Source organism: Neophocaena asiaeorientalis, unplaced genomic scaffold (assembly GCF_003031525.2).
Source record: "Neophocaena asiaeorientalis asiaeorientalis breed wild unplaced genomic scaffold, Neophocaena_asiaeorientalis_V1.1 scaffold879, whole genome shotgun sequence".
NCBI lineage: Eukaryota > Metazoa > Chordata > Mammalia > Artiodactyla > Phocoenidae > Neophocaena > Neophocaena asiaeorientalis.
The window spans coordinates 223779-247716 of record NW_020175527.1 but is presented as its reverse complement, the minus strand read 5'-3'; the positions used below and the strand labels follow the sequence as shown (position 1 = coordinate 247716).

The 23938-nt window shown below is 36.1% G+C and overlaps 1 protein-coding gene and 1 pseudogene across 1 annotated transcript in view; one reads left to right on the top strand and one right to left on the bottom strand.

Moving 5' to 3' along the window:
• Positions 1–711: 711 nt before the first annotated feature.
• The window catches only part of UBE2Q2 (ubiquitin conjugating enzyme E2 Q2), a 65500-nt gene continuing 42273 nt past the window's right edge, over positions 712–23938 (bottom strand). Inside the window, exons 9-13 of the mRNA XM_024768978.1 lie at positions 17969–18027; positions 8696–8744; positions 8149–8244; positions 2779–2845; positions 712–886 (exon numbers count right to left, since the gene is read on the bottom strand). Coding sequence (XP_024624746.1) covers positions 855–886; positions 2779–2845; positions 8149–8244; positions 8696–8744; positions 17969–18027 — 303 coding nt within the window. The 3' untranslated portion in view covers positions 712–854. The remainder of the gene's footprint in view (positions 887–2778; positions 2846–8148; positions 8245–8695; positions 8745–17968; positions 18028–23938) is intronic.
• LOC112415814 (eukaryotic translation initiation factor 1 pseudogene) lies at positions 18250–18596 on the top strand (annotated as a pseudogene).

The window sequence follows — 23938 nt, the reverse complement described above, 5'->3', positions numbered from 1 at the left end:
TGTTCAAAGAGTCTTTGTGCCAATCACTTTATAAGTTTATTAGTTTACAACTGATTGCAACATCCCGTTAATAAAATGGAAACGTAAAATGACTTAGTATTTAAAATAACTTCAAGCTCTATACTTCAAGCTCTTCTTCATAGTAAATATTGAACCAACAAGAAGCAGATTCAGCCCAGCAAGACTCTGATGCCCCAGTGGAAATGACTACTTACAAGCCTGAATTGGCACAGCCTTGCTTTGCTTTGCCTAAAAAGTACAACTTACTAAACAGCAAATCTTGGAAAAACAATTCAGATCTTCATAGCCATAAAAAAAAAAAAAAAAACTTTAACAGTTTAATAAGTATGTTTCCTGTCATTATTTTGGCAATATCATAAAATGGTTTTAACCTGAAAAAGCTACTGTGATTTAGAACATCTTAAATTTTCTAAACCAATATTAAACATCAATTGAACTTTTATTGGCTTTAAATGGAACAATATATTGCAAATCCTCATAACACATGAGCTCAAAATGGGAAAGTTGCCCTCAAGTTGCAACTTCAGTAACCTGATGCTGACTTGTCTGCTTAACACATTTCACCTTTCAAAGAAAGAGATAAGGAGTGGCCAGTATGTGTATTTATCAGGAAAAATATAGTAAAGGCCCCACTGCTCAGTCCAAGATACCTAAAATGAGAAAAATGGAAAGGCTGTAACTTATACTGGACCAGTTGACAGATTATCCACTAAAATATCTATTAGCTAACATCTTCGGTACAGCTGTTATAGGGGCACTCAAAGCTTGTGTCTGCATGTTGGAAAGATTTTCTTTAAAGCAACATTGGTCCAAACATACAAAAGTCAACACATTTAGCCATCTTCCTTTGGAGGGGTGTACCAGCCTGAAAAAGAATGGGGAAAAAAACAGTTAAAATATTTTAATTCTTAAACCAACTAAGAGCAATGGCATTTTACCAAGGTTAGATACTTTCTCTACTCATAATTTTCCTCTGTAAACCTACTGTAAAAATTAAACTTACACTTGGGTTGGTAACATAGCATTTTGATATTTATGTTCACAATATAAAGTTATTTTCTATGAATAAACTGTACTTGAGTTTTCAATATAAGATCTCTATATTAATGGCATTTCTACCAAAAGAGAACAGTGTGGAAATATTAGGTAACAAGCTAGGTTTTATATTTCATTTCAATTCGGTATTTGAAAGGAAACCACACTGAAAATAGCAATCCCCCAAACAAAATCCTGGTATTTTAGAATAAGAGGAACTTGGACTGTCATCAGGCAGTGATGTCATTTTACCAGTGAGGGTGCCATCTCAGCAGGTGCACTGATTAAGTAAGCCCAAGATCAGATTTAGCAGAAGATACCAGAAGCCATCTCCTGAATCTGAATCTATTGCTCTTTCACCATAGCTAATTATACACACACCCACACTTTCTCAAATACAGTTTCCATAAACATTTTTGAATGCTGACTACAACATCTAATTTAACAAAAAATAAGACATAAGAAAAAAATATGTTTCTAAGCTCAACAAAAATATAAGCTCTCTCTAAAAAGGCAAATGAGATTAAGTATTGCTTGGTATGAAATTGCCATTGGAACAGGATGAATATACCAAGATTTGTGAAGCATCCACGTGGTTAATGAAGTAGCATACAGGAGTCTTTGGGTCTGTTAATTTAGGGTGCTGGAGATTATTATTATGAAAACCCAGTTTTGTCCTCAAGTTTTTTATCATTTCCCTCTTCAGAAGCTTGAAAATTGTTCTGAATGCTACTCTTTCAGAAGTAAGCAGTCACTGCAAAAGTGGCAAGTTTGCTCTGTCATTAAAATAAAAGTGAGCACAGACAAAACACAAATCCTAAGTCACAAACTACCACATTCTAGCAAAGTAAAGAACACTTTACTGTAAATACTCTTGAAGAAAACTACTTCCTATCAATTTACTTACTCTGCACAAAAAAGCATCAGTTTCACTACCCCAGCTACCACGAATATCAGCACTTGGTTATAAAATGCTGTGCGTACACACTACTCGCTTTTTCCTCACGTTCGGCAAGACAGACATCATGCCAATTTTAGAGATGAGGAAACTGAGGCTGAGCGGTAATGGGACTAATTACCCATTAGCTAATGGGTGACACAAATGCCACTTGATAATAGGTTGCCTGATTCCAGGTCTACTTGTTTATTGCCTCACCATTAGAGACAAAAGCTCCAAACATGCATTGTGAAAATAAGCAAAATTTTAAAAGGCCAATAAAGTTTTGAAAGATATTTTAATATTTTTTTAAAATTTACAACTCAAATATTCTTAAGTATAAACTGAAATCAGTACTTTTTTACCTGAATAAATAAATGTGTACAATTGTCAAAAAGCATTAAGTAGTCTGAAGATGTTTCAGAAACTGGTTCATGATCCTGATTGCATTTACTCAGTATTAACAGCAAGAACTCCACCTTTAGAGTTGCCTCTAACTCAATTCCTATCCCAATACCATACATTTCAAGTGAGTAAAGTGATCCATTCCTCAATCTACTCAAAAATCTTGACTCTGACTCAGAGGTTCGCAGGCCAAGTATTTAGGATACAAAGATTTTGAATGAAACACTGTGTGTGTATCCTCAGGTTAAAGTTTTTCACTGTAGTGGCTGTACTTTGTAAGAAATTAAAGCAAAAACAGAAGAATAAAACATGATAAATATCAACAGTACATTATGTAAAATTTCATAAATGGCAATAAATACTTATTTAACTAAACATACCATTTTTCTCATGTATCTGTACAATGGAATTATAGGATTGTTGGGCTCTTGCTAGATTATATTGATTCTGAAAGAGAATTATACATTTTATATCAAAACTATAAGTAGATGAAAATCATTACAAATAATTTATGGATGCATCACTGCTGTACTTAAAAGAACACAGGAAACTAAGTTATATTTCCATTTCCAAAATAAATTTCTCAATTTCATTATTCTCTACCATTTTAGAGGGACAACAAAACTAATTGTTCTCTAGGAAAGATCTACAAAATTCACAGTTCATTTTTATAAGTTCTCCCACCACTGCACAAGTACAAGGCTTTATGAATAAAGTTAAAGGATGCTATTTGGATGCAAGTAGAAAAACTCTTCCTCATAACTTCCATCAAAAAAAAAAAAAAAAGAACTACAAAATATTACCTTCAGGTAAGGAAACATTAGGCTTTAAGGACTACACATATGAATGACATTTTGAGTTAAAAATCTAAAGAATGTCCAAGTGGCATCAAGCCATTACTAAAGGAGTCTTCTTTTGTTAACCTCTAGATCAGAACCTCTTTTAAGGGGCCAAGTTTAGCATTAATTTTATCCCCATGAGTACAACTGGCCTACATCTTAACTTCCAGTTAATACATCATAAGCATTCTCCATAGTGGTACACACCTATTATATTATGTCACAGAATTTTTAAATAAATTCACACAGCATAAGAATAAATGTATAAACATATTCTAAGTAACAACTCTCCTTTTTACCTGTCCTGAAACCACCCAGTTCCTCCCCTATCCACCTTCCTTCTTCTACCCAAATTAAATACTGTTATTAGTTTCCTTCTTCTACCCAAATTAAATACTGTTATTAGTTTCTTTCTTGTATAACCTTAAGGTTATACAAGAAAATTAATGTACAGCCTATTGTTGTCAGTCACTGTCCCCTGCTTTTTCCTCTCAACAAATGATAGGTAGCATGACAAAGTAAAAAATTATATCCTCCTGGTTAAATGAGACTTTCATCATTAAGTAGTTGCCAATGCTTTCTGTTCCAAAATCAAATTGTTTGATACTGCAGCTACATCATCTTTTTGTTAGTGTATACAGGCAAACCTCATTTTATTGCACTTCACTTTACTGCACCTAGCAGATATTGCCTTTTTTACAATTTGAAGTTTCTGGCAACCCTGTGTCGAGCAGGTCTATAGGCTCCATTTTTCCCAGCAGCACTGGCTCATTTTGTGTGTCTGAAATATTTTGAATTACCAAAATGGGACACAAACTTTTTCATTGCTATATCTGTTACAGTGATCTGGGATCAGTGATCTCTGGTGTTACTACTACAACTCACTGAAGACTCAGATGATGTTGTAAACGTTAGCATTTTTTAGCAGTAAAGTTTTTTTTAATTATGGCATGTACATTGTTTTTTAGACATAAGGCTATTGCACACTTAATAGACTGCAGTATAGTGTACATTTTGTATGCACTTGGAAACCAAAAAGTTCATGTGACTTGCTTTATTGTGATACTGGCTTTATCGAAGTAGTAGTCTGGCACTGAACCCATAACAGCTCCAAGGTATGCCTATACTGGCCTATCTTTATCGTTCTTCTTTAAAAAAAATTTTTTTTTCAATCTCTTTGTATCCTCACATTTTAAATATACTTCTTGTGACAAACCATAATGTAGAAGAATATAAAATATAATAGATTTACATATGTATAAATGAGTCACTTTCCTGTACAGGAAAAAATTAACACAAAAGAAATTAACACAACATTGTAAATCAACTATACTTCAAAATATTTTTTTAATAAAAATAAATAAACAAATACACTTCTTAAAGACCACTTTTTTTTTCTTTTTTTGCGGTACGCGGGCCTATCACTGTTGTGGCCTCTCCCGCTGCGGAGCACAGGCTCCAGACGCGCAGGCTCAGCGGCCATGGCTCACGGGCCTAGTCGCTCCGCAGCATGTGGGATCTTCCCAGACAGGGGCACAAACCCGTGTCCCCTGCATCGGCAGGTGGACTCTCAACCACTGCACCACCAGGGAAGCCCAAGACCACTTTTTAATTTGAACTGTCTAACTGGTAACTTTAGTCCATTTTTATTTGTTATGAGTTATTTATTTGGGCCTGCTTTCACAACTTCACTTTCTGGTTTCTATTTCTCTCTTTAATATAATTTTATTATCTCCTACTGGGATTCGAATAAGACATGTTTTAGACCTCGTTCTGATCTCTACAACTTCTGCTGTACTGTCTATCCCCAGGTCTCTCTGTGCAACATTCTGAGTTATTTCTTCTAATCAATTAATTCTCTCTTCTGATGTTTAATCTATTGTTTCTCATTTCAACATTTTTCATTTCTATAAATTCTATTTCATTCTTTTTCAGATCTGTCTCATCATTCCTGGTCTTATCATTTGCTCAATTTTATGATTCTTTTTTCTTTACACTAGATTTTACATAGAATTATTCATTTTCTCAAAATTCTAGTATCTGCTAATTCCAAACCCTCAAGTCTTTGGGAATATGTATCTCTTATTCATTGTTTCTGCCAGTTCTCATGTATGTTAGGTTGTCTACTTATGTGCTTGTCATCTTTCACTGAATTCGTATTTGCTTGATCTTAATCTTTGAGAATCTTACAGGCTTAAATTAGAAATGCTTTCCTCTAAAGATTGTGTCTGCTGCTGATGAGAACTGTGGATACAACTAACATGAAACCACTTTAGTCCCCTTGGAGAATCTCGGGATTATTCAAGGTTCCCAGATTTGGCTCCCCAGTCTCTCTCATTTATAATAGAAGACTGGAGTGCTTAGTATAGGTAACAACTTCCCCCAGGGGGGAAAAAAAAATCAGTTCTCCATCTGAATGTGATCACTGACTAGGGGATCCTATAGGTAAATAACTGGAGGTCTATGGGCTGTAGAGAAGACAGATGCCTTTCCTGATGATAGAAATAGCTAGTTAGGGCTGTGTGCTCTAGGACTTCACTATTTAGCTCAACTACCATTACCCTCCAAACAGTGAACAGAAGCTTCTTAGAAGGCACTGTCTTGCCTATCTAAACCCCCAATTCCTGCTAAAAGTCGTATGATCAGACCTCTACTTTAGAAGGCTTTCTCACTACTATAGCCTAGAGTTAATGTTACAGTCTATATTCTATTCCATGTTAACTGAATAAGAAAGCCAGCTTTGCCAAGATCCTTCTGTCCCAGGCATAGCTGCAGATCCTCAGCTCTATCAATCTGACCCTATCTCCAAATTTCATGTGTGTGGATGGGCAACTTTTTCTGTTTTTCAGTACTTATGTATATTTATCTCATTTTAATAAGATATTTTAGGGTACAAACTCATTTATTTTGAACCAATAGCTGACAGTATTTTTTTATATTTTAAATATTTCTGAATAGTTGTATGGCAAAAAGAAATTCAAATAGCACAAATGATTTACAGTAAAGTCTCCCTCCCAATTCTAACCTGCCCCCTCAATATTTCAACACTCCCTTGTCAGAAATAATCGTTATTAGCATTTTCTTGAATATCCTTCCAGAGATATTCTCTGCTTATAAAAGCACATCTATAGTATGTCCTTGTCTATCCCTCTTACACAAATGGTAGCGTATTTTTAACACCATTTAGCACCTTACTTTTTTGATAGTAGTATTTTTAAAGTTAACATTCAGACTATTCCCTGCTGAGTAGAAGGGAAGGTAAAACTCATATTACATCATGCAAAGTTTCTACATTCTTAACTGACAAATATTTCTTAATAAGAAAAAAAAATAGAAGGGTAAGGTTTCACCTTGACAATTAAAAAAATTCACCTTCTAAGACATACTCTAATATGCAAACATATTTAGCTGCCTACCTTGACACTCTATATAAAATGGTTATATTTACTTGCTAACAAAACTACAATTATGAAAATGTAAAGGTTTAAGGCAATTATATTGAAATTGATTGATTCCAAGGGGATTACAGCACTGAACAAAGATAGCGTATTGTTATTACAGAATGTTAAAACTGGAAGAAACTTAAAATATCCAGATCAATTGTATTTCAGGTAAAGATACAGATGCCCAGAGAGGTAAGTTTACAGTGTGAGTTATTGGTAAAAATGGTCTTTCAATTACTCAAAAAAAAAATCATTGTTCTAAGCCTTTTGTATTTTCTCTTAATGGGAAAAACACGCTAATTTAAAAAAAAATGATGAAATTTAACATCAAGTTCTACATATAAATAAATGCCAGGAAGAAAATTTAAAAGACTGGAAGTACACCAAAATGCTAATAGTATTTCTAGACACTCAAATTACAGATGACTTTTTTAGTTTGTATTTATTTCTATTTGTATTGTATAGTGAGCATAAATTGTCATTTAGAAAAACAAAGTTTTGATGTTCTAATACATCATTCTATTGCCGCATTTAAAATACCTAAAATACATACACTGTTAAGAAACACTAGTTAAATGTAGTTATAAGCAATTCACTACTTTTCAATTAACTTCTAGATTTTATACAAAATGGTACTTTGTTCTAATGCAAAGAAATAGCTGTTTAAAAAGCTAAAAGTAAGTTATTTGATAATATTATCCCAAGTATATAATTCTGTAAAACAGCCTTTTCAATTTTTTGCTTCCCCTGTGAGTTAAGATTCTAGTGGGCTCACGATTTGACGTGCATTACAGTTATAAATACCTATTTAGATTTAGTACTATTTGGATAGGCATTTAATACAAAATTCACAAGAAACTTTAGGAACATCCAGATTTTTTTAAATGTCAGGTCAGGATGATTTCCATCACATATTTTTCCAAAACATACTAACTTCAGAGTACATCCTTAAGTGTCCACTTAAGTGTTTATAGATAACTCCAATTAGACATGAAAAGATATTTCTGATATAGTAAGTGAATAAAGAAAAGAATTCAGTGGTTAAGAGCAGAGACTAACGGCCAGAAAGTCTGGTTCCAATCCTCACTCTGCCACCTGTGACCTTAGATGAGTTACTAACTTCTGTGTGCTTCAGTTTCCTCATCTACAAAATAAGGACAGTAACAGCACCTACTTTTAGGTTATTAAGAGGACTGAAAGTTAATACAAATAAAAAGTTTAGATTACAGCCTAGCACGTATATGCTCACTGGGAATTAACTATTACAACATGATCTCAATTTTTGGAAACTTACAACTACATATAATTTTTTTACTTATTAGTATATATAAACCAAGAATAAATTTCAAATTATAGACATATTTAACTATAGTAGAAATAACAAAGACTAAGAGAACAGAAAGAAGCCTCCTCATAAGATAACAGGAAATATATCTTACAGTTTATGTGACATTCTTAATAAAAGTACCTTATTTGCACCAAACTGCACTCTGGCTTTGCCTTTGACTAAGGTGGCATTGATTTGCATGATGACTGATTCTATTGAATAGGCACTGCTCCAGCCCTACAGAAAGAAGAAAACACTTTTTTAAAACACAGTGGTATTCTTGATTCCCAGTTAGGAAAGCTTAAGAAAATGGCATATAATGACTCAATAACAGCAAATTAATGTTAAGAAGTTTGTGGTCAAGGAGTAAAAGTAAAGTTGGACCATTTCCAAAATCTCACAAAAAACGAAGCAAAGCAAACCAACATTCGAAGTGCTAAAAATGAGCAAATTACAACTTTAAATATACATCACTCTTATTGCCCATCCTAGCATAGATTAAGCAGCAAGTACAATGTTATTTTACTGGTTTAAAAAGCTTTCATTATTAAAAGTAGGTGCTTTTAGCAAAAAACAAAAATTATGTTAAAGTAGATAATTACAAAGAGCTTTGTCCACTTAGAATCTAATTTACATAGTTAAAACACTCTATGTTTGAAAAACACGAGTACCATAAGAAAATAGTCACCTGTTTTGTGAGTAGTTCCATGCATAATGCTCCACCACCCAACACATACCTTAAAAAGAAAAAGGAATCATACAAAATTCTCTAGATCTTGGTATTCCTTCTTCATCAATTTTTAAAGTACCATTACTAAGAAAGTATGCATACAAGTAAAGATTAGAAGATAACATGCAAAAATGAAAATAGTTGTTAAGAGTTACAGGACTATGGGTAATTCTAAAATTCTGATGTCTTCATCTAAATGTCTTTTTTTTTAAAAAAATAATAGTTCTTAATAACAGAAGACTTTTAAGGTATCAGAAACTAAGAACTTAGCCCTAAATATTCCAGAGAATGGGGGAGAAAATGGGGGAGAAAAATTTCCTTATATGGCCTTCAACTGTTCTACTCAACCAAAGATTTCTCCACCATCATGTTACACAGCCAAAAGTTTTTCCTCTGACAGGAGTGACTTTACCCTATCTATAATAATGAACATCTGCATTTATATTTATAGTTAAAAATTTTTTTCATTCTGTTTTGAGGATCAAATGGTTCTGACCATGGAGCCCCTCTCTGGGACTCCCCTATTTCTCTTCCCAGTCCTGAGGACTGTTCTCTGAACCAACGACAATTACTGGGGATTTCCCAGATCTCTGTTAGGAAATCATTATTTAGATCAAGATTCTTCAGCCTTTTAACACTTTCTCAAACAAAGTAATTCCTCCTTTAATGTTAAACTTTAAAACACATTAGGATTTCCCTGGTGGTGCAGTGGTTAAGAATCCGCCTGCTAACGCAGGGGACATGGGTTCGAGCCCTAGGTCTGGGAAGATCCCCCATGCCGCGGAGCAACTAAGCCCATGTGCCACAACTATTGAGTCTGTGCTCTGGAGCCTGCGAGCCACAACTACTGAGCCCATGTGCCACAACTACTGAAGCCCATGCTCCACAACAAGAGAAGCTACTGCAATGAGAAGCCTGTGCACCGCAACAAAGAGTAGCCCCCGCTCGCCACAACTAGAGAAAGCCCGCACGCAGCAACAAAGACCCGATGTAGCCAAAAATAAATAAATAAAAATAAATAACTAAATTTATTTTTTAAAAATAGAGCTCGAATCTTTAAAAAAAATCATTAAATATCATGCTTAAAAATAAAATCAAAGGAATGGTAATTACAGAATAAAAACTGTGGTAATCTTGAAAATACATAAGGTAAGACCACTGATCAGGTCTAGGTGAAAAGTGAGTCTACCACAAATTTTTTTTGTCCTCTGGGACTTTGCCCATGCCTTTCCCTTCCTTGCCTGAGATTCCCACTGCTGCCTACTCTTCCAAATGTCATATTCCCCCCTGCCCCATAAAACTTTCCAAGACCATTCTAGCCAGCAAATTTTGCATTCTGGCTAACCAAATGCATCCTTGTGTTGACTAAACCAAATTACACATAAGTAAGCAATCTAAAAACTTCTACTGTAGACCATTAGTAAAAACAGTTACAGTGAAATTATTCACTATCATAAAGTAGTCAGTAACTACCCCCATCCTGAAGAATTTAGGCAACTGTCTCTCTTACTTGCTTGTCCCAACTTCTGGGAACTTTCAAAGTAAAAGTTTAATACGAAGGAAAGAAAAACACTCCAAAAAATTAAATTAGGGAGGAGAATCATGGGATTTTAAACTTTGTATATTCTCTTATGTTCCTGAAACTCAGAAATCTGTCTCCAATTCTTTGAATCTCCCACTGGGCTCAAAGTGCATCTTGTATATAGTCAGCTTTAAATAAGCACTTGCTGATTTAACAGAATTACAAGATCCAAGTTCTCATTTGGATTTTGGCTCCTCCAAAACTGCTCAAAGTCTAGTAATCTGTTAATGAGTTAACACTCATTACACTCATTGGTCCTTACACTTCAGAAATGCTAAAGAGAAACATTTTAGCAAAAGGAGATTTGTAGATGACACTGAGTCACGAATTATCTAACCACCACCTTCCCTTTTAGCACCCCACTCTTCATTTTGGGGTGGAGAGTCTTGTCAGGAGGGAAGAAGGGAAGTTTTCATACTTGTAGATCAAAAGAAAGTACATTTTCTACAAGCACATAATAGCTACAAAAATGTTTGTTGGATGTCTAACAAGACAGAAGTAGTTCTAGTACCTATACAAAAAGTGAGCTAAGTATATATTAATGCATATTAAACTTTTCCTTAATATACACTTACTAAACTTTTCCTTAATATATACTGTCAGCAGCATTTACACCTAAAAAAAGTAGCCAATTCTACTTTTGTACTGTATCATTTTATCAACTCTACTTCTGTACTGTATCATTTTATCAATATGTATTCCAAGCCCTTATTGCTCTTTGCCTCCGAAGAGTTCCTGCTGAATATTGAGACAATCCAAGAACACTACAAAAAAAATAATAATCTAAGAGTCATCTAAAGATAAAATGCCATATACATGGGCATAGTAATATTTTCAACTTAAAAAAAATTTCAATTGCCAAAGTTGTATAGCAAACAGTATCCTAAGCTCAGCCTCTTCAGGCATTCAATTTATAGAATTTTTGTTTTACTAGAAGGTTCCTGCAAGAATGTTTGCCAGCTAACCTCCCCACCCACAGTCTATGATGATCACTTAATTGCTTTGAGGGGACAACAGATACCATTAATCAGTACTTAAGGGGACAAGTAACATTAATCATACAACATGATTCTTAAATCATATAACATGATCCAAAAAACAGAGATGAGAAATAAAATTTTTATATTATAGTCAAATTCTTGATAATGACATTAAAAAAAAAGACAGGCTTATCAGCCCACATAGAACAACCATAATCCTCCCCTTTCGAGGTAAGGAAAGGGGCAATGGATTCTAAGAACAGAGCCCTAAGAGAGGGATAAAGAAAATGCTGACATTTAAAACCAGTTTCTTAAGATAATGTTCTCTCAATAAAGACAGAAACAACTCATGGTCATCTAGAAGTAGAAGTATTTTCTTTGTGGATGACTGGGACACAAAGAATACTTCTTACTATATCAACCAATAAAGCATCTTCAGTTGCCTACAAACAGCTCTCTCACAATATATTGTATTATCATCAAATAATCTTTCTGATTCTCACTACACTACACCCTGGACTAAGCAAGAAAGATGGTCAAGTTTCGATGGCTCAATAATATAGCTCATAAAAATACCGGTGGACTGGGAATTGTATATTACCCTAAATTGCCTACATCTTGCTAACTTACTATATTTTCCTATCTCGTTCATTCATTCAAAAATATCTACTGCGTATATAGTATGGATGCTAAAGCACTGAACCAGATACAGAGCATACAATGAAGAAAACTGACATGACCCTGCCTTCATGATGTTTACAATCCAGTAAAGATAACAGATGTTAAACAAATAAAGTGGGGGATGGAGACCCAGAGTTCTGTGAGAAGGAAAAACCAGGAGGCTTATTTTAAATTTGCTGGTCAGGAACAGCATATCTAAAAGTGACACACAGGCTGAGACCTGCAGGAATTGAAGTGTGGGTGGGAATAACATTCCAAGCAGAGGAAATGTATACGGAAGTCATGAGGAAAGAGTCTGCTCGGCACTACGGGCTGAAAGACAACTAGTGGGGCATTAGCTCAGAGAGGAAAAGTGTAGTAACAAGATGACTGAAGAGGAAAGCAAGGGCAAGATCACAGAGGGCATGCAGAATATGGTAAGGACATCAACCTGTAGGAGCAGTGGGAAGACATGCGAACAGCTTAAGCAGGGGAGCAACATAATCAGAACAAATTTGTAAAAGCTCACTCTAGAGAAGCTTTATGAATGAGGGAATAGAAGCAGGAGTCTGATCAGGAATCCTCTGAAGTGATCCAACTGGGAACTGATGGTGGTAGCAACAAAAATGGAGACAAGTAATTGGATCTGAGAACTCTTTAAAAGGGAGAATCAAAGGAAAATGAGGAAAAGGTGATGCAAAGAATGACTCCTAGGTTCATTAATTAAGATAAGCAAGACTGGGGAAGGGAAACTGAAAAGAAGATGGGTTCAAGTTTTTGTTTTTTGTCCTGAAGAGTTTGAGGTGCCTGTATAAGAGACATTCAAGTAGAGGTGTCAAGAAGGCAGAAGGATACTGGAAGCAGAAAAGACATAGGGATGTGAGATACGAACCTGGGAGTCACTGGCACATAGAAATATTTCAAAAGCCATGGGAGTTTTTTCAACGAATCATGCTAGAGCAACTGGACATTAGGCAAAAATCTATGACCTACACCTCATACCTTATGCAAAATTTAATTCAGAATGATTCACAGACTTATCTGTAAACTGTAAAACCTTGAGGAAAAAAAGGTAGGAGAAAATCTTTGGGATCTAGGACTAGGCAAAGAGTTTTTAGCTTTGACACCAAAAGCATATCTATATAAGGAGAAACATCTATAAATTTGACTTCATCAAAACTAAAATATTTTGTTCTACAAAAGATTCTGTTAAGAAGATGAAATGAAGCTACATACTAGAAGAAACTAAAAAACCACACATCCAGGGTTTCCCGGGTGGCGCAGTGGTTGAGAGTCCACCTGCCGATGCAAGGGATACAGGTTTGTGCCCCGGTCTGGGAAGATCCCACGTGCCGCGGAGCAGCTAGGCCCGTGAGCCATGGCCGCTGAGCCTGCACATCCGGAGCCTTTGCTCCGCGCAATGGGAGGCCACAACAGTGAGAGGCCCGTGTACCGCAAAAAAAAAAAAAAAAAAAACACATATCCAGCAAAGGACTATTATGTAGAATATATTTTTAAAACTTTCAAAATTCAACGAAATACAATCCAATTAGAAAACTGGCAAAAGACATGAACAGATATCTCTTGGAAGAGTATAAGCTGTCAAATAAGTACATGAAAGATATTCAACACTGGGGAATATTAGGGAAAGCAAGTTAAAACCACAATGAGACATCACTACACACCTAACAGAATGCCTATAATAAAAACAAGTGACATCATCAAATGCTGGCAAGGATGTGGAGAAAGTGTGTCACTCACACATTCTTGGTAGGAATGTAAAATGGTAAAGCCACTCTGGAAAACAGTTTGGTAGTTTAAAAACTATATGCAATGACCATATGACCCAGCAATTGCATTCCTGGACTTGTATCCCAGAAAAAGGACAATACATTCACAAAAAACACCTGTACACAAGTATTCATAGCAGCTTTACCTGTAATACCCAAACACTGAGATCAGTCTAGAAGTCCTAAAGCAGATTACTGGTTAACCAGACTGTGGTACATGGTGCACCATGGAATACTACTCAGCAATAAAAAGGAACAAAGTAGTCAGATGCTTAGATGACTCTCTAATTATGAGTTTAAAAAAAAAGCTAATCCCTAAAGTTTGCAATCCAAAAATGTATGATTCCATTTATGTAAATTGTTTTTGAAATGACAAAATAGTAAGAATGCAGGACAGATTAGTAGTGGTTGCCAGGAATGAAGGGAAGAGGGGGCATTACAGTAAAATGGGTATGGTTTAAAGGGGCCTCAAGAAGGATCCTCATGGTGTTGGAACTGTTCGGTACCTTGACTGTGGTGGTGGATACATAAACCTACTCAATATAGAACTTAATATACACATACACACACGAGTTATAAGTAAAACTAGGAAAATCTGACTAATCTCTACTTATCGTACCACTATCTCTGTATCACTGTCTCATACTGTATCACTGCCTCCTCGTAATATTATACTACAGCTTTGCAGAAATGTTACCACTGGGGAAAATAGGCAAAGGGTACAAGGTATTTCTATTATTTCTTACAACTGTGTGCAAATACAATTAACTCAATTAAAATTTTAATTTTTAAAAAAAGGCAAAGGAGGGCTTCCCTGGTGGCGCAGTGGTTGAGAGTCCGCCTGCCGATGCAGGGGACACGGGTTCCTGCCCCGGTCCGGGAAGATCCCACATGCCGTGGAGCGGCTGGGCCCGTGAGCCATGGCCGCTGAGCCTGCGCGTCCAGTGCCTGTGCTCCACAACGGGAGAGGCCACAACAGTGAGAGGCCCATGTACCGCAAAAAAAAAAAAAAAAGGCAAAGGAATGAAGGGAAAAGAAAAAAGGACCCAGTACTAAATTCTGAAGAACTCCAAGAGGTAGAAGTTAAGTGAACAAGGAGTTTCCAGCAAAAGAGACTGAGAAGAGGCAGTCAGAAGCCAAGGGAAAAATGTTTCAGTGTTGCTGAGAAATCTGATAATCAGATATGACAGAGCCTGAAAAGGGACTTCTGTCTAATACCAAAGTCCCTATCAGCTATACCAGTTTGTTAGGAACACTAACAGCCAATGCCAGACTACATGGGGCTGAAAAGTGAACAGGAAGTGAAGAGTGTGGTTATATACACATTGCTTGTGGGAATGTAAATGGTGCAGCCACTTTGCAGTCTGGTACTTCATCAAAAAGTTAGTTACCAAAGGACCTAGTGCCTCCTCACATAGGTATATGCGAAAGAGAAATGAACATGTGCACACAGAAGCGCGTACATGAATATTCACAGCATTATTCATGATAGCTCGAGGGTCATAAATAAAATGGAATGAGGTATTGATACATGCTGCAACGTGGATGGACCTTGACAAATTTTTTTTAATATAAATTTATTTTATTTATTTATTTTTGGCTGCGTTGGGTCTTTGTTGCTGCACACAGGCTTTCTCTAGTTGCAGCGAGCATGGGCTACGCTTCATGCGGTGCGCAGGGCTTCTCACTGCGGTGGCTGCTCTTGTGGCGGAGCATGGGCTCTAGGCACACGGGCTTCAGTAGTTGTGGCACGCAGGTTCAGCAGTTACGGCACACGGGCTTAGTTGCTCCACAGCATGTGGGATCTTCCTGGACCAGGGCTTGAACTCATGTCCCCTGCATTGGCAGGCAGACTCTCAACCACTGCGCCACCAGGGAAGCCCACAAATTTTGTTAAGTGAAAGAAGCCAGTCACGAAAGGCTGTAATTTGTTTGGTTCCATTTAAATGAAATGTCCAGAACAGGCAAATCCAGAGAGACAGAAAGGAGATCAGTGGCTGCTGGTGGGTGGGGTGTAGGAGGGAGGAATGAGAAGTGATTGCTAATGGGTACAGTTTCTTTTCGAAGGTGCTGGAAATTAGTGGTAAAGGTTGCACAACTCTCAGTATACTAAACCACTGAATTATACACTTTAAAAGGTAAGTTTTACCATATGTGAATTGTATCACAATAAAGCTGTTATGTTTAAAAAAATTTTTTGACTATGACAAGAAACAAATAAGGGAGCAACTAGGAGATGTGGGATATAAAATATCTGGAACAAAAATTGCTTAATAATCTATCCAGAGTCACAGTGTTCAAGCTTTAGCCTTATTCTAAGATTGCAAGCTCTGTTCTATCAGGCTTCACACTTTTTAGTTCTTCTTTAGTTCTTCCCGTGTCAGCCAGTAATTCTTCCTCTTTACTTAATAGTAGACTGTTATTTTGATTTTGCCTCAAAATCATTTTGATTCTGCCTCAAATCAGCACTCACCTTTCATTCATCTTTCCATTCCCATTACTACTGTACCGATTTAGGTTCTCATCACTTCATCCTAAGACAGTGGCCTCAGCTCTAGTTAACAAGGCTCGCATTCTTCCAGGTTTTGTGAATATAAGTTTGTCCTGTAGTCTCTTCTACTGTCACCATATTTATCTTTCTAAAACATTCTCTTTACTGTTATTTCCCTGTTCCTGAACCAGTTACAGAAAGATAAATTCAATATCCATGGGAAATAGTTTGCTCACCAATCCATGCTCCTATATAATTATAAGATATTGTCAACACAATTTCTTATAATTCTCCTATATGAATTCTACCCCTCTTGTGTTATAGCTCAAACTGACCTGGTACACTTTGAGTACATCATGCTCTTTCCCAAATGAGTGACTGTGTTTACTTTTCGCCTACACAGACAATTTTCCTTCAACCTCCGTCAGTTGACCAAACCCCACCCAATACTTCATGGCCTAGCTGAGATCCCACCTACTTGTCCAAGTCTTCCCAGATCACTATCGCCAGGAGCAATCTCCTTCTCCTTCAACCTCAGAGAACTTAAGTCCATATTTAACATTTGACAATCAGTTGAGTACTCAATACTTTTAATCTTTTACATTGCTGGCTTTTCGTATAATAATACGAAAAATACTTTATTAGAAGTTAGAAGATTTATCTGGATAAACCACCAGCTTATTATTCCAGTTATTCACTTGAATAATGGGAAAATAACCCCATTTGGTAAAAGGAATCAATGAAGAGAAACTGTTCAATATATAACAGATTTTTAAACTGAAAATGGCATTATTCATAATTTCATGTGTTTTCTCTACAGGTGGTAAACTACTAAGATCATAAATTCTTAAAATTCTTGGGATTTTTCACAGCAGAATGTGAAAAATCTGTGTCAAGTTTACATGAGATTTGAAAATGATCTAATAAAAATATTTTTATATATTTATCCTGAATTTACAAAAAGTTTCCAAATATTTTCCTCAATCATTTATAGCCACCCAGATTGCTTTAATCTAAATGAAACTATTACTATATCAACCATAGAGATGATCAGAGGACTGGATATTTTTAGGTTTTAATCACCATAATATGTCTCACAAAGTGGAATTGATTAGCTGAGCATATCAGAATTCTCAAATTAGTTTAACTGCTCTTACTTTGAGGATCTACAGAACATTTCACAACTAACCTAGGTACAAATTCTGATCTTTTCCCCATCCTTCACCTGACTTCTAATCACCAAAAGGCAATATAAGCTTCAATTAAAAAATGGATGACAATTACCATTTGATCCTACCAAACTGAGACAACTACCTTTAGAAGATCAATGACCAGCTCCATAGGCCCATGAGACTTCCTGTGATTATTCCTAGGATCATAGGCATGTGGGAATCACTCTAGTCCTAACTTCCTCTAAACCCTCAATCACATCTTACATTTGAAAAACTTTTGATTTTTTAAGGTGAAGTATATACAAATAGAGGTCATTAAAAACTCTACCTGTAAACATAATGGTTTATGCCAATGATTCTCAAATTATGGTTCCCAGCCTAGAACATCAGCTTCACCTGAGAGCATCTAACACATGCAAATTCTTAGGCCCTACCCCAGTCCTACTGAATCAGAAACCTTGAGGTAAAGCCCAGCACTCTAGGCATCCTAGCATTTAACTACCCCTCCAAATGATTCTGATGTAGACTATCAAAGAAAACAGTCACTTAAACTTACCCTCCTGAGAGAACAGGTAACACCACTCGAACAAATGGAGGATCAAATGGAAAGTTATCCTAAAAAACAAATAAGCAAGTTTAATTTTAAGAATATCCTTAATACTGTATTATTTAGAAGATTTAAAAATACTCTATAGCCCAGTCACTGAGCCGCCACCAAGGACTCAGCAGCCTCCCCCTTGAGCCCCCTCGCTTCCCAACACTCTGTCCCCACAACCCGCCTTCTCCAGCCGCCGCCTTCCACAGGCCATTTCCACCGAGGAAAAGGGATTGCATCGTATGTCCACTATCCAGAAGCTCCACACTATCTACCCCTTTGCTGATGCAAGGGTGATGATCTGCTTCCTGCTGGCACTGAGGATTATATCCATGTAAGAATTCAACAGGAAAACAGCAGGAAGACCCTTACTACTGTCCAAGGGATCACTGATGATTACGATAAAAAGAAACTAGTGAAGGCATTTAAGAAGAAATTTGCTTGCAATGGTACTGTAATTGAGCATTCAGAATATGGAGAAGTAATTCAGCTACAGGGTGATCAGGGCAAGAACATCAAAAATATATGCCAGTTCCTCGTAGAGACTAGACTGGGTAAGGACGATAAGCTCAAGGTTCATGGGTTTTAAGTGCTTCTGGCTCACTGAAGCTTAAGAGAGGATTTCCTTGCAATGAGTAGAATTTTCCTTCTGTCCCCTGTCACAAGTTTAAAAACCTCACAGCTTATATAATGTAACCATTTGGGGTCTGCTTTTAACTTGGACTAGTAACTCCTTCAGGCAATAAAATAAAAAGAGCCAAAAAAAAACATAAACATTAAAAAGAAAAAAAAAGTTTATAAAGAATGTATACATTTATTATCTAATGATGAATGAGGGTCATAAACATAAAAATAGTCCTCCAAAATGAAATGAAATGAAAACAAAAGCTAACATAAATGAAGTTAAGATCAGGCCCAACAAAAACAGAAATATAGAAAAAATATGGAACAGGATAGAAAGCACAGAGATAAACCCACACACATATGGTCACCTTATCTTTGATAAAGGAGGCAAGATTATACAATGGAGAAAAGACAGCCTCTTCAATAAGTGGTGCTGGGAAAAATGGACAGGTACATGTAAAAGTATGAAATTAGAACACTCCCTAACACTCCCACCAGAGGGCAGCCAGCAGAAGCAAGAAGAACTACAATCTTACACCTGTGGAACAAAAACCACATTCACAGAAAGACAGACAAGATGAAAAGGCACAGGACTATGTACCAGATGAAGGAACACTATAAAAGCCCAGAAAAACAACTAAATGAATTGGAGATAGGCAACCTTCCAGAAAAAGAATTCAGAATAATGACAGTGAAGATGATCCAGGACCTCGGAAAAACAATGGAGGCCAATATCGAGAAGATGCGAGAAATGTTTAACAAACATCTAGAAGAATTAAAGAACAAACAAACACAGATGAACAACACAATAAGTGAAATGAAAAATACACTAGAAGGAATCAATGGCAGAATAACTGAGGCAGAAGAACGGATAAGTGAACTGGAAGACAGAATGGTGGAATTCACTGCTGCACAACAGAATGAAGAAAAAAAAAAGGATGAAAAGTAATGAAGACAGGTTAAAAGACCTCTGAGACAACAATAAACGCAACAACATTCGCATTATATGGGTTCCAGGAGGAGAAGAGAGAGAGAAAGGACCCGAGAAAATATCTGAAGAGATTATAGTCAAAAACTTCCCTAACATGGGAAAGGAAATAGCCACCCATGTCCAGGAAGTGCAGAGAGTCCGATATAGGATAAACCCAAGCAAAAACAGGCCGAGACACATAAATAATCAAATTGGCAAAAATTAAATACAAAGAAAAATTATTGAAAGAAGCAAGGGAAAAATAACAAACAAGGGAATTCCCATGAGATAAACAGCTGACTTCTCAGCAGAAACTCTACAAGCCAGAAGGGAGTGGCATGATATACTTAAAGTGATAAAAGGGAAGAACCTACAAGCAAGATTACTCTACCTGGCAAGGATCTCATTCAGATTTGATGGAGAAATCAAAACCTTTAGAGACAAGAAAAAGCTAAGAGAATTCAGCAGCACCAAACCAGCTCTACAGCAAATGCTAAAGGAACTTCTCTAGACATGAAACACAAGACAAGAAAAGGACCTACAAAAACAAACCCAAAACAATTAAGAAAATGGTCATAGGAACATACATATCGATAATTACCTTAAACGTGAATGGATTAAAATGCTCCAACCAAAAGACACAGGCTGGCTGAATGAATACAGAAACAAAACCCACATATATGCTGTCTACAAGAGACCCACTTCAGACTTAGGGAAACATTCAGACTGAAACTGAGGGGATGGAAAAAGATATTCCATGCAAATGGAAACCACAAGAAAGCTGGAGTAGCAATACTCATATCAGATAAAATAGGCTTTAAAATAAAGAACGTTACAAGAGACAAGGAAGGACACTACCTAATGATCAAGGAATCAATCCAAAAAGATATAACAATTATAAATATATATGCACCCAACATAGGAGCACCTCCAATACATAAGGCAACTGCTAGCAGCTTTAAAAGAGGAAATCGACAGTAATACAATATTAGTGGGGGACTTTAACACCTCACTTAAACCGATGGACAGATCATCCAAAATGAAAAGAAGAAAGGAAACACGAGCTTTATATGACAAAACAGACCAGACAGAATTGATATTTATAGGACATTCCATCCAAAAACAGCAGATTACACTTTCTTCTCAAGTGCGCACGGAACATTCTCCAGGACAGATCACATTTTGGGTCACAAATCAAGCCTCAGTACATTTAAGAAAACTGAAATCATATCAAGCATCTTTTCTGACCACAATGCTATGAGATTAGAAATCAATTACAGGGAAAAAACATAAAAAACACAAACACATGGAGACTACACAATACACTACTAAATAACTAAGAGATCACTGAAGAAATCAAAGACGAAATCAAATCAAAACTACCTAGAGACAAATCAAAAATTACCTAGAGACAAATCAAAAATTACCTAGAGACAAATGACAATGAAAATACAACGATCCAAAACCTATGGGATGCAGCAAAAGCAGTTCTAAGAGGGAAGTTTATAGCTATACCAGCCTACCTCAAGAAACAAGGAAAATGTCAAATAAACAATCTAACCTTACATCTAAAGGAACTAAAGAAGAACAAACAAAATCCAAAGTTAGCAGAAGAAATCATAAAGATCAGAGCAGAAATAAATGAAACAGAAACAAAGAAAACAACAGCAAAGATCAATAAAACTAAAAGGTGGTGTTCTGAGAAGATAAACATAAATTAAATACAAAGAAAAATTATTGAAAGAAGCAAGGGAAAAATAACAAACAAGGGAATTCCCATGAGATAAACAGCTGACTTCTCAGCAGAAACTCTACAAGCCAGAAGGGAGTGGCATGATATACTTAAAGTGATAAAAGGGAAGAACCTACAAGCAAGATTACTCTACCTGGCAAGGATCTCATTCAGATTTGATGGAGAAATCAAAACCTTTAGAGACAAGAAAAAGCTAAGAGAATTCAGCAGCACCAAACCAGCTCTACAGCAAATGCTAAAGGAACTTCTCTAGACATGAAACACAAGACAAGAAAAGGACCTACAAAAACAAACCCAAAACAATTAAGAAAATGGTCATAGGAACATACATATCGATAATTACCTTAAACGTGAATGGATTAAAATGCTCCAACCAAAAGACACAGGCTGGCTGAATGAATACAGAAACAAGACCCACATATATGCTGTCTACAAGAGACCCACTTCAGACTTAGGGAAACATTCAGACTGAAACTGAGGGGATGGAAAAAGATATTCCATGCAAATGGAAACCACAAGAAAGCTGGAGTAGCAATACTCATATCAGATAAAATAGGCTTTAAAATAAAGAACGTTACAAGAGACAAGGAAGGACACTACCTAATGATCAAGGAATCAATCCAAAAAGATATAACAATTATAAATATATATGCACCCAACATAGGAGCACCTCCAATACATAAGGCAACTGCTAGCAGCTTTAAAAGAGGAAATCGACAGTAATACAATATTAGTGGGGGACTTTAACACCTCACTTAAACCGATGGACAGATCATCCAAAATGAAAAGAAGAAAGGAAACACGAGCTTTATATGACAAAACAGACCAGACAGAATTGATATTTATAGGACATTCCATCCAAAAACAGCAGATTACACTTTCTTCTCAAGTGCGCACGGAACATTCTCCAGGACAGATCACATTTTGGGTCACAAATCAAGCCTCAGTACATTTAAGAAAACTGAAATCATATCAAGCATCTTTTCTGACCACAATGCTATGAGATTAGAAATCAATTACAGGGAAAAAACATAAAAAACACAAACACATGGAGACTACACAATACACTACTAAATAACTAAGAGATCACTGAAGAAATCAAAGACGAAATCAAATCAAAACTACCTAGAGACAAATCAAAAATTACCTAGAGACAAATCAAAAATTACCTAGAGACAAATGACAATGAAAATACAACGATCCAAAACCTATGGGATGCAGCAAAAGCAGTTCTAAGAGGGAAGTTTATAGCTATACCAGCCTACCTCAAGAAACAAGGAAAATGTCAAATAAACAATCTAACCTTACATCTAAAGGAACTAAAGAAGAACAAACAAAATCCAAAGTTAGCAGAAGAAATCATAAAGATCAGAGCAGAAATAAATGAAACAGAAACAAAGAAAACAACAGCAAAGATCAATAAAACTAAAAGGTGGTGTTCTGAGAAGATAAACAAAATTAATAAGCTTTTAGGCAGACACCTCAAGAAATAGAGGAAGAGGACTCAAATCAATAAACTTAGAAATGAAAAACGAGAAGTTACAAAAGACATCGCAGAAATACAAAGCATCCTAAGAGACTATAAAAAGGAACTCTATGCCAATAAAATGGACAACCTGGAAGAAATGGACAAATTCTTAGAAAGGTATAACCTTCCAAGACTGAACCACGAAGAAATAGCAAATATGAACAGACCAATCACAAGCACTGAAATTGAAACTGTGATTAAAAATCTTCCAACAAACAAAAGTCCAGGACCAGATGGCTTCACAGGTGAAGTCTATCCAACATTTAGAGAAGAGCTAACACCCATCCCTCTCAAACTCTTCCAAAATATTGCAGGGGAAGGGATACTCCCAAACTCATTCTATGAGGCCACCATCACCCTGACACCAAAACCAGACAAAGATACTACAAAAAATGAAAATTACAGACCAATATCACTGATGAATATAGATGCAAAAATCCTCAACAAAATACTAGCAAACAGAATTCAACAACACATTAAAAGGAACACATACCACGATCAAGTGGGATTTATCCCAGGAATGCAAGGATTCTTCAAAATACGCAAATCAATCAATGTGATAAACCATATTAACAAATTGAAGAAGAAAAACCATATGATCATCTCAATAGATGCAGAAAAGGCTTTTGACAAAATTCAACACCATTTCTGATAAAAACTCTCCAGAAAGTGGCCATAGAGGGAACCTACCTCAACATAATAAAGGCCATACACGACAAACCCACAGCAAACATCATTCTCAATGCTGGAAAACTGAAAGGATTTCCTCTAAGATCAGGAACAAGATAAGCATTCATTCTATCCAAAAACAACAGACTACACTTTCTTCTCAAGTGCTCATGGAACATTCTCCACAAGAGATAATATCTTGGGTCACAAATCAAGCCTTGGTACATTTCAGAAAACTGAAATCATATCAAGTATCTTTTGCAACCACAACACTATGGAATGAGATATCAATTACAGGAAAAACAACTGTAAAAAACACAAACACATGGAGGCTAAATAATACGTTACTAAACAACCAAGAGATCACTAAAGAAATCAAAGAGGAAA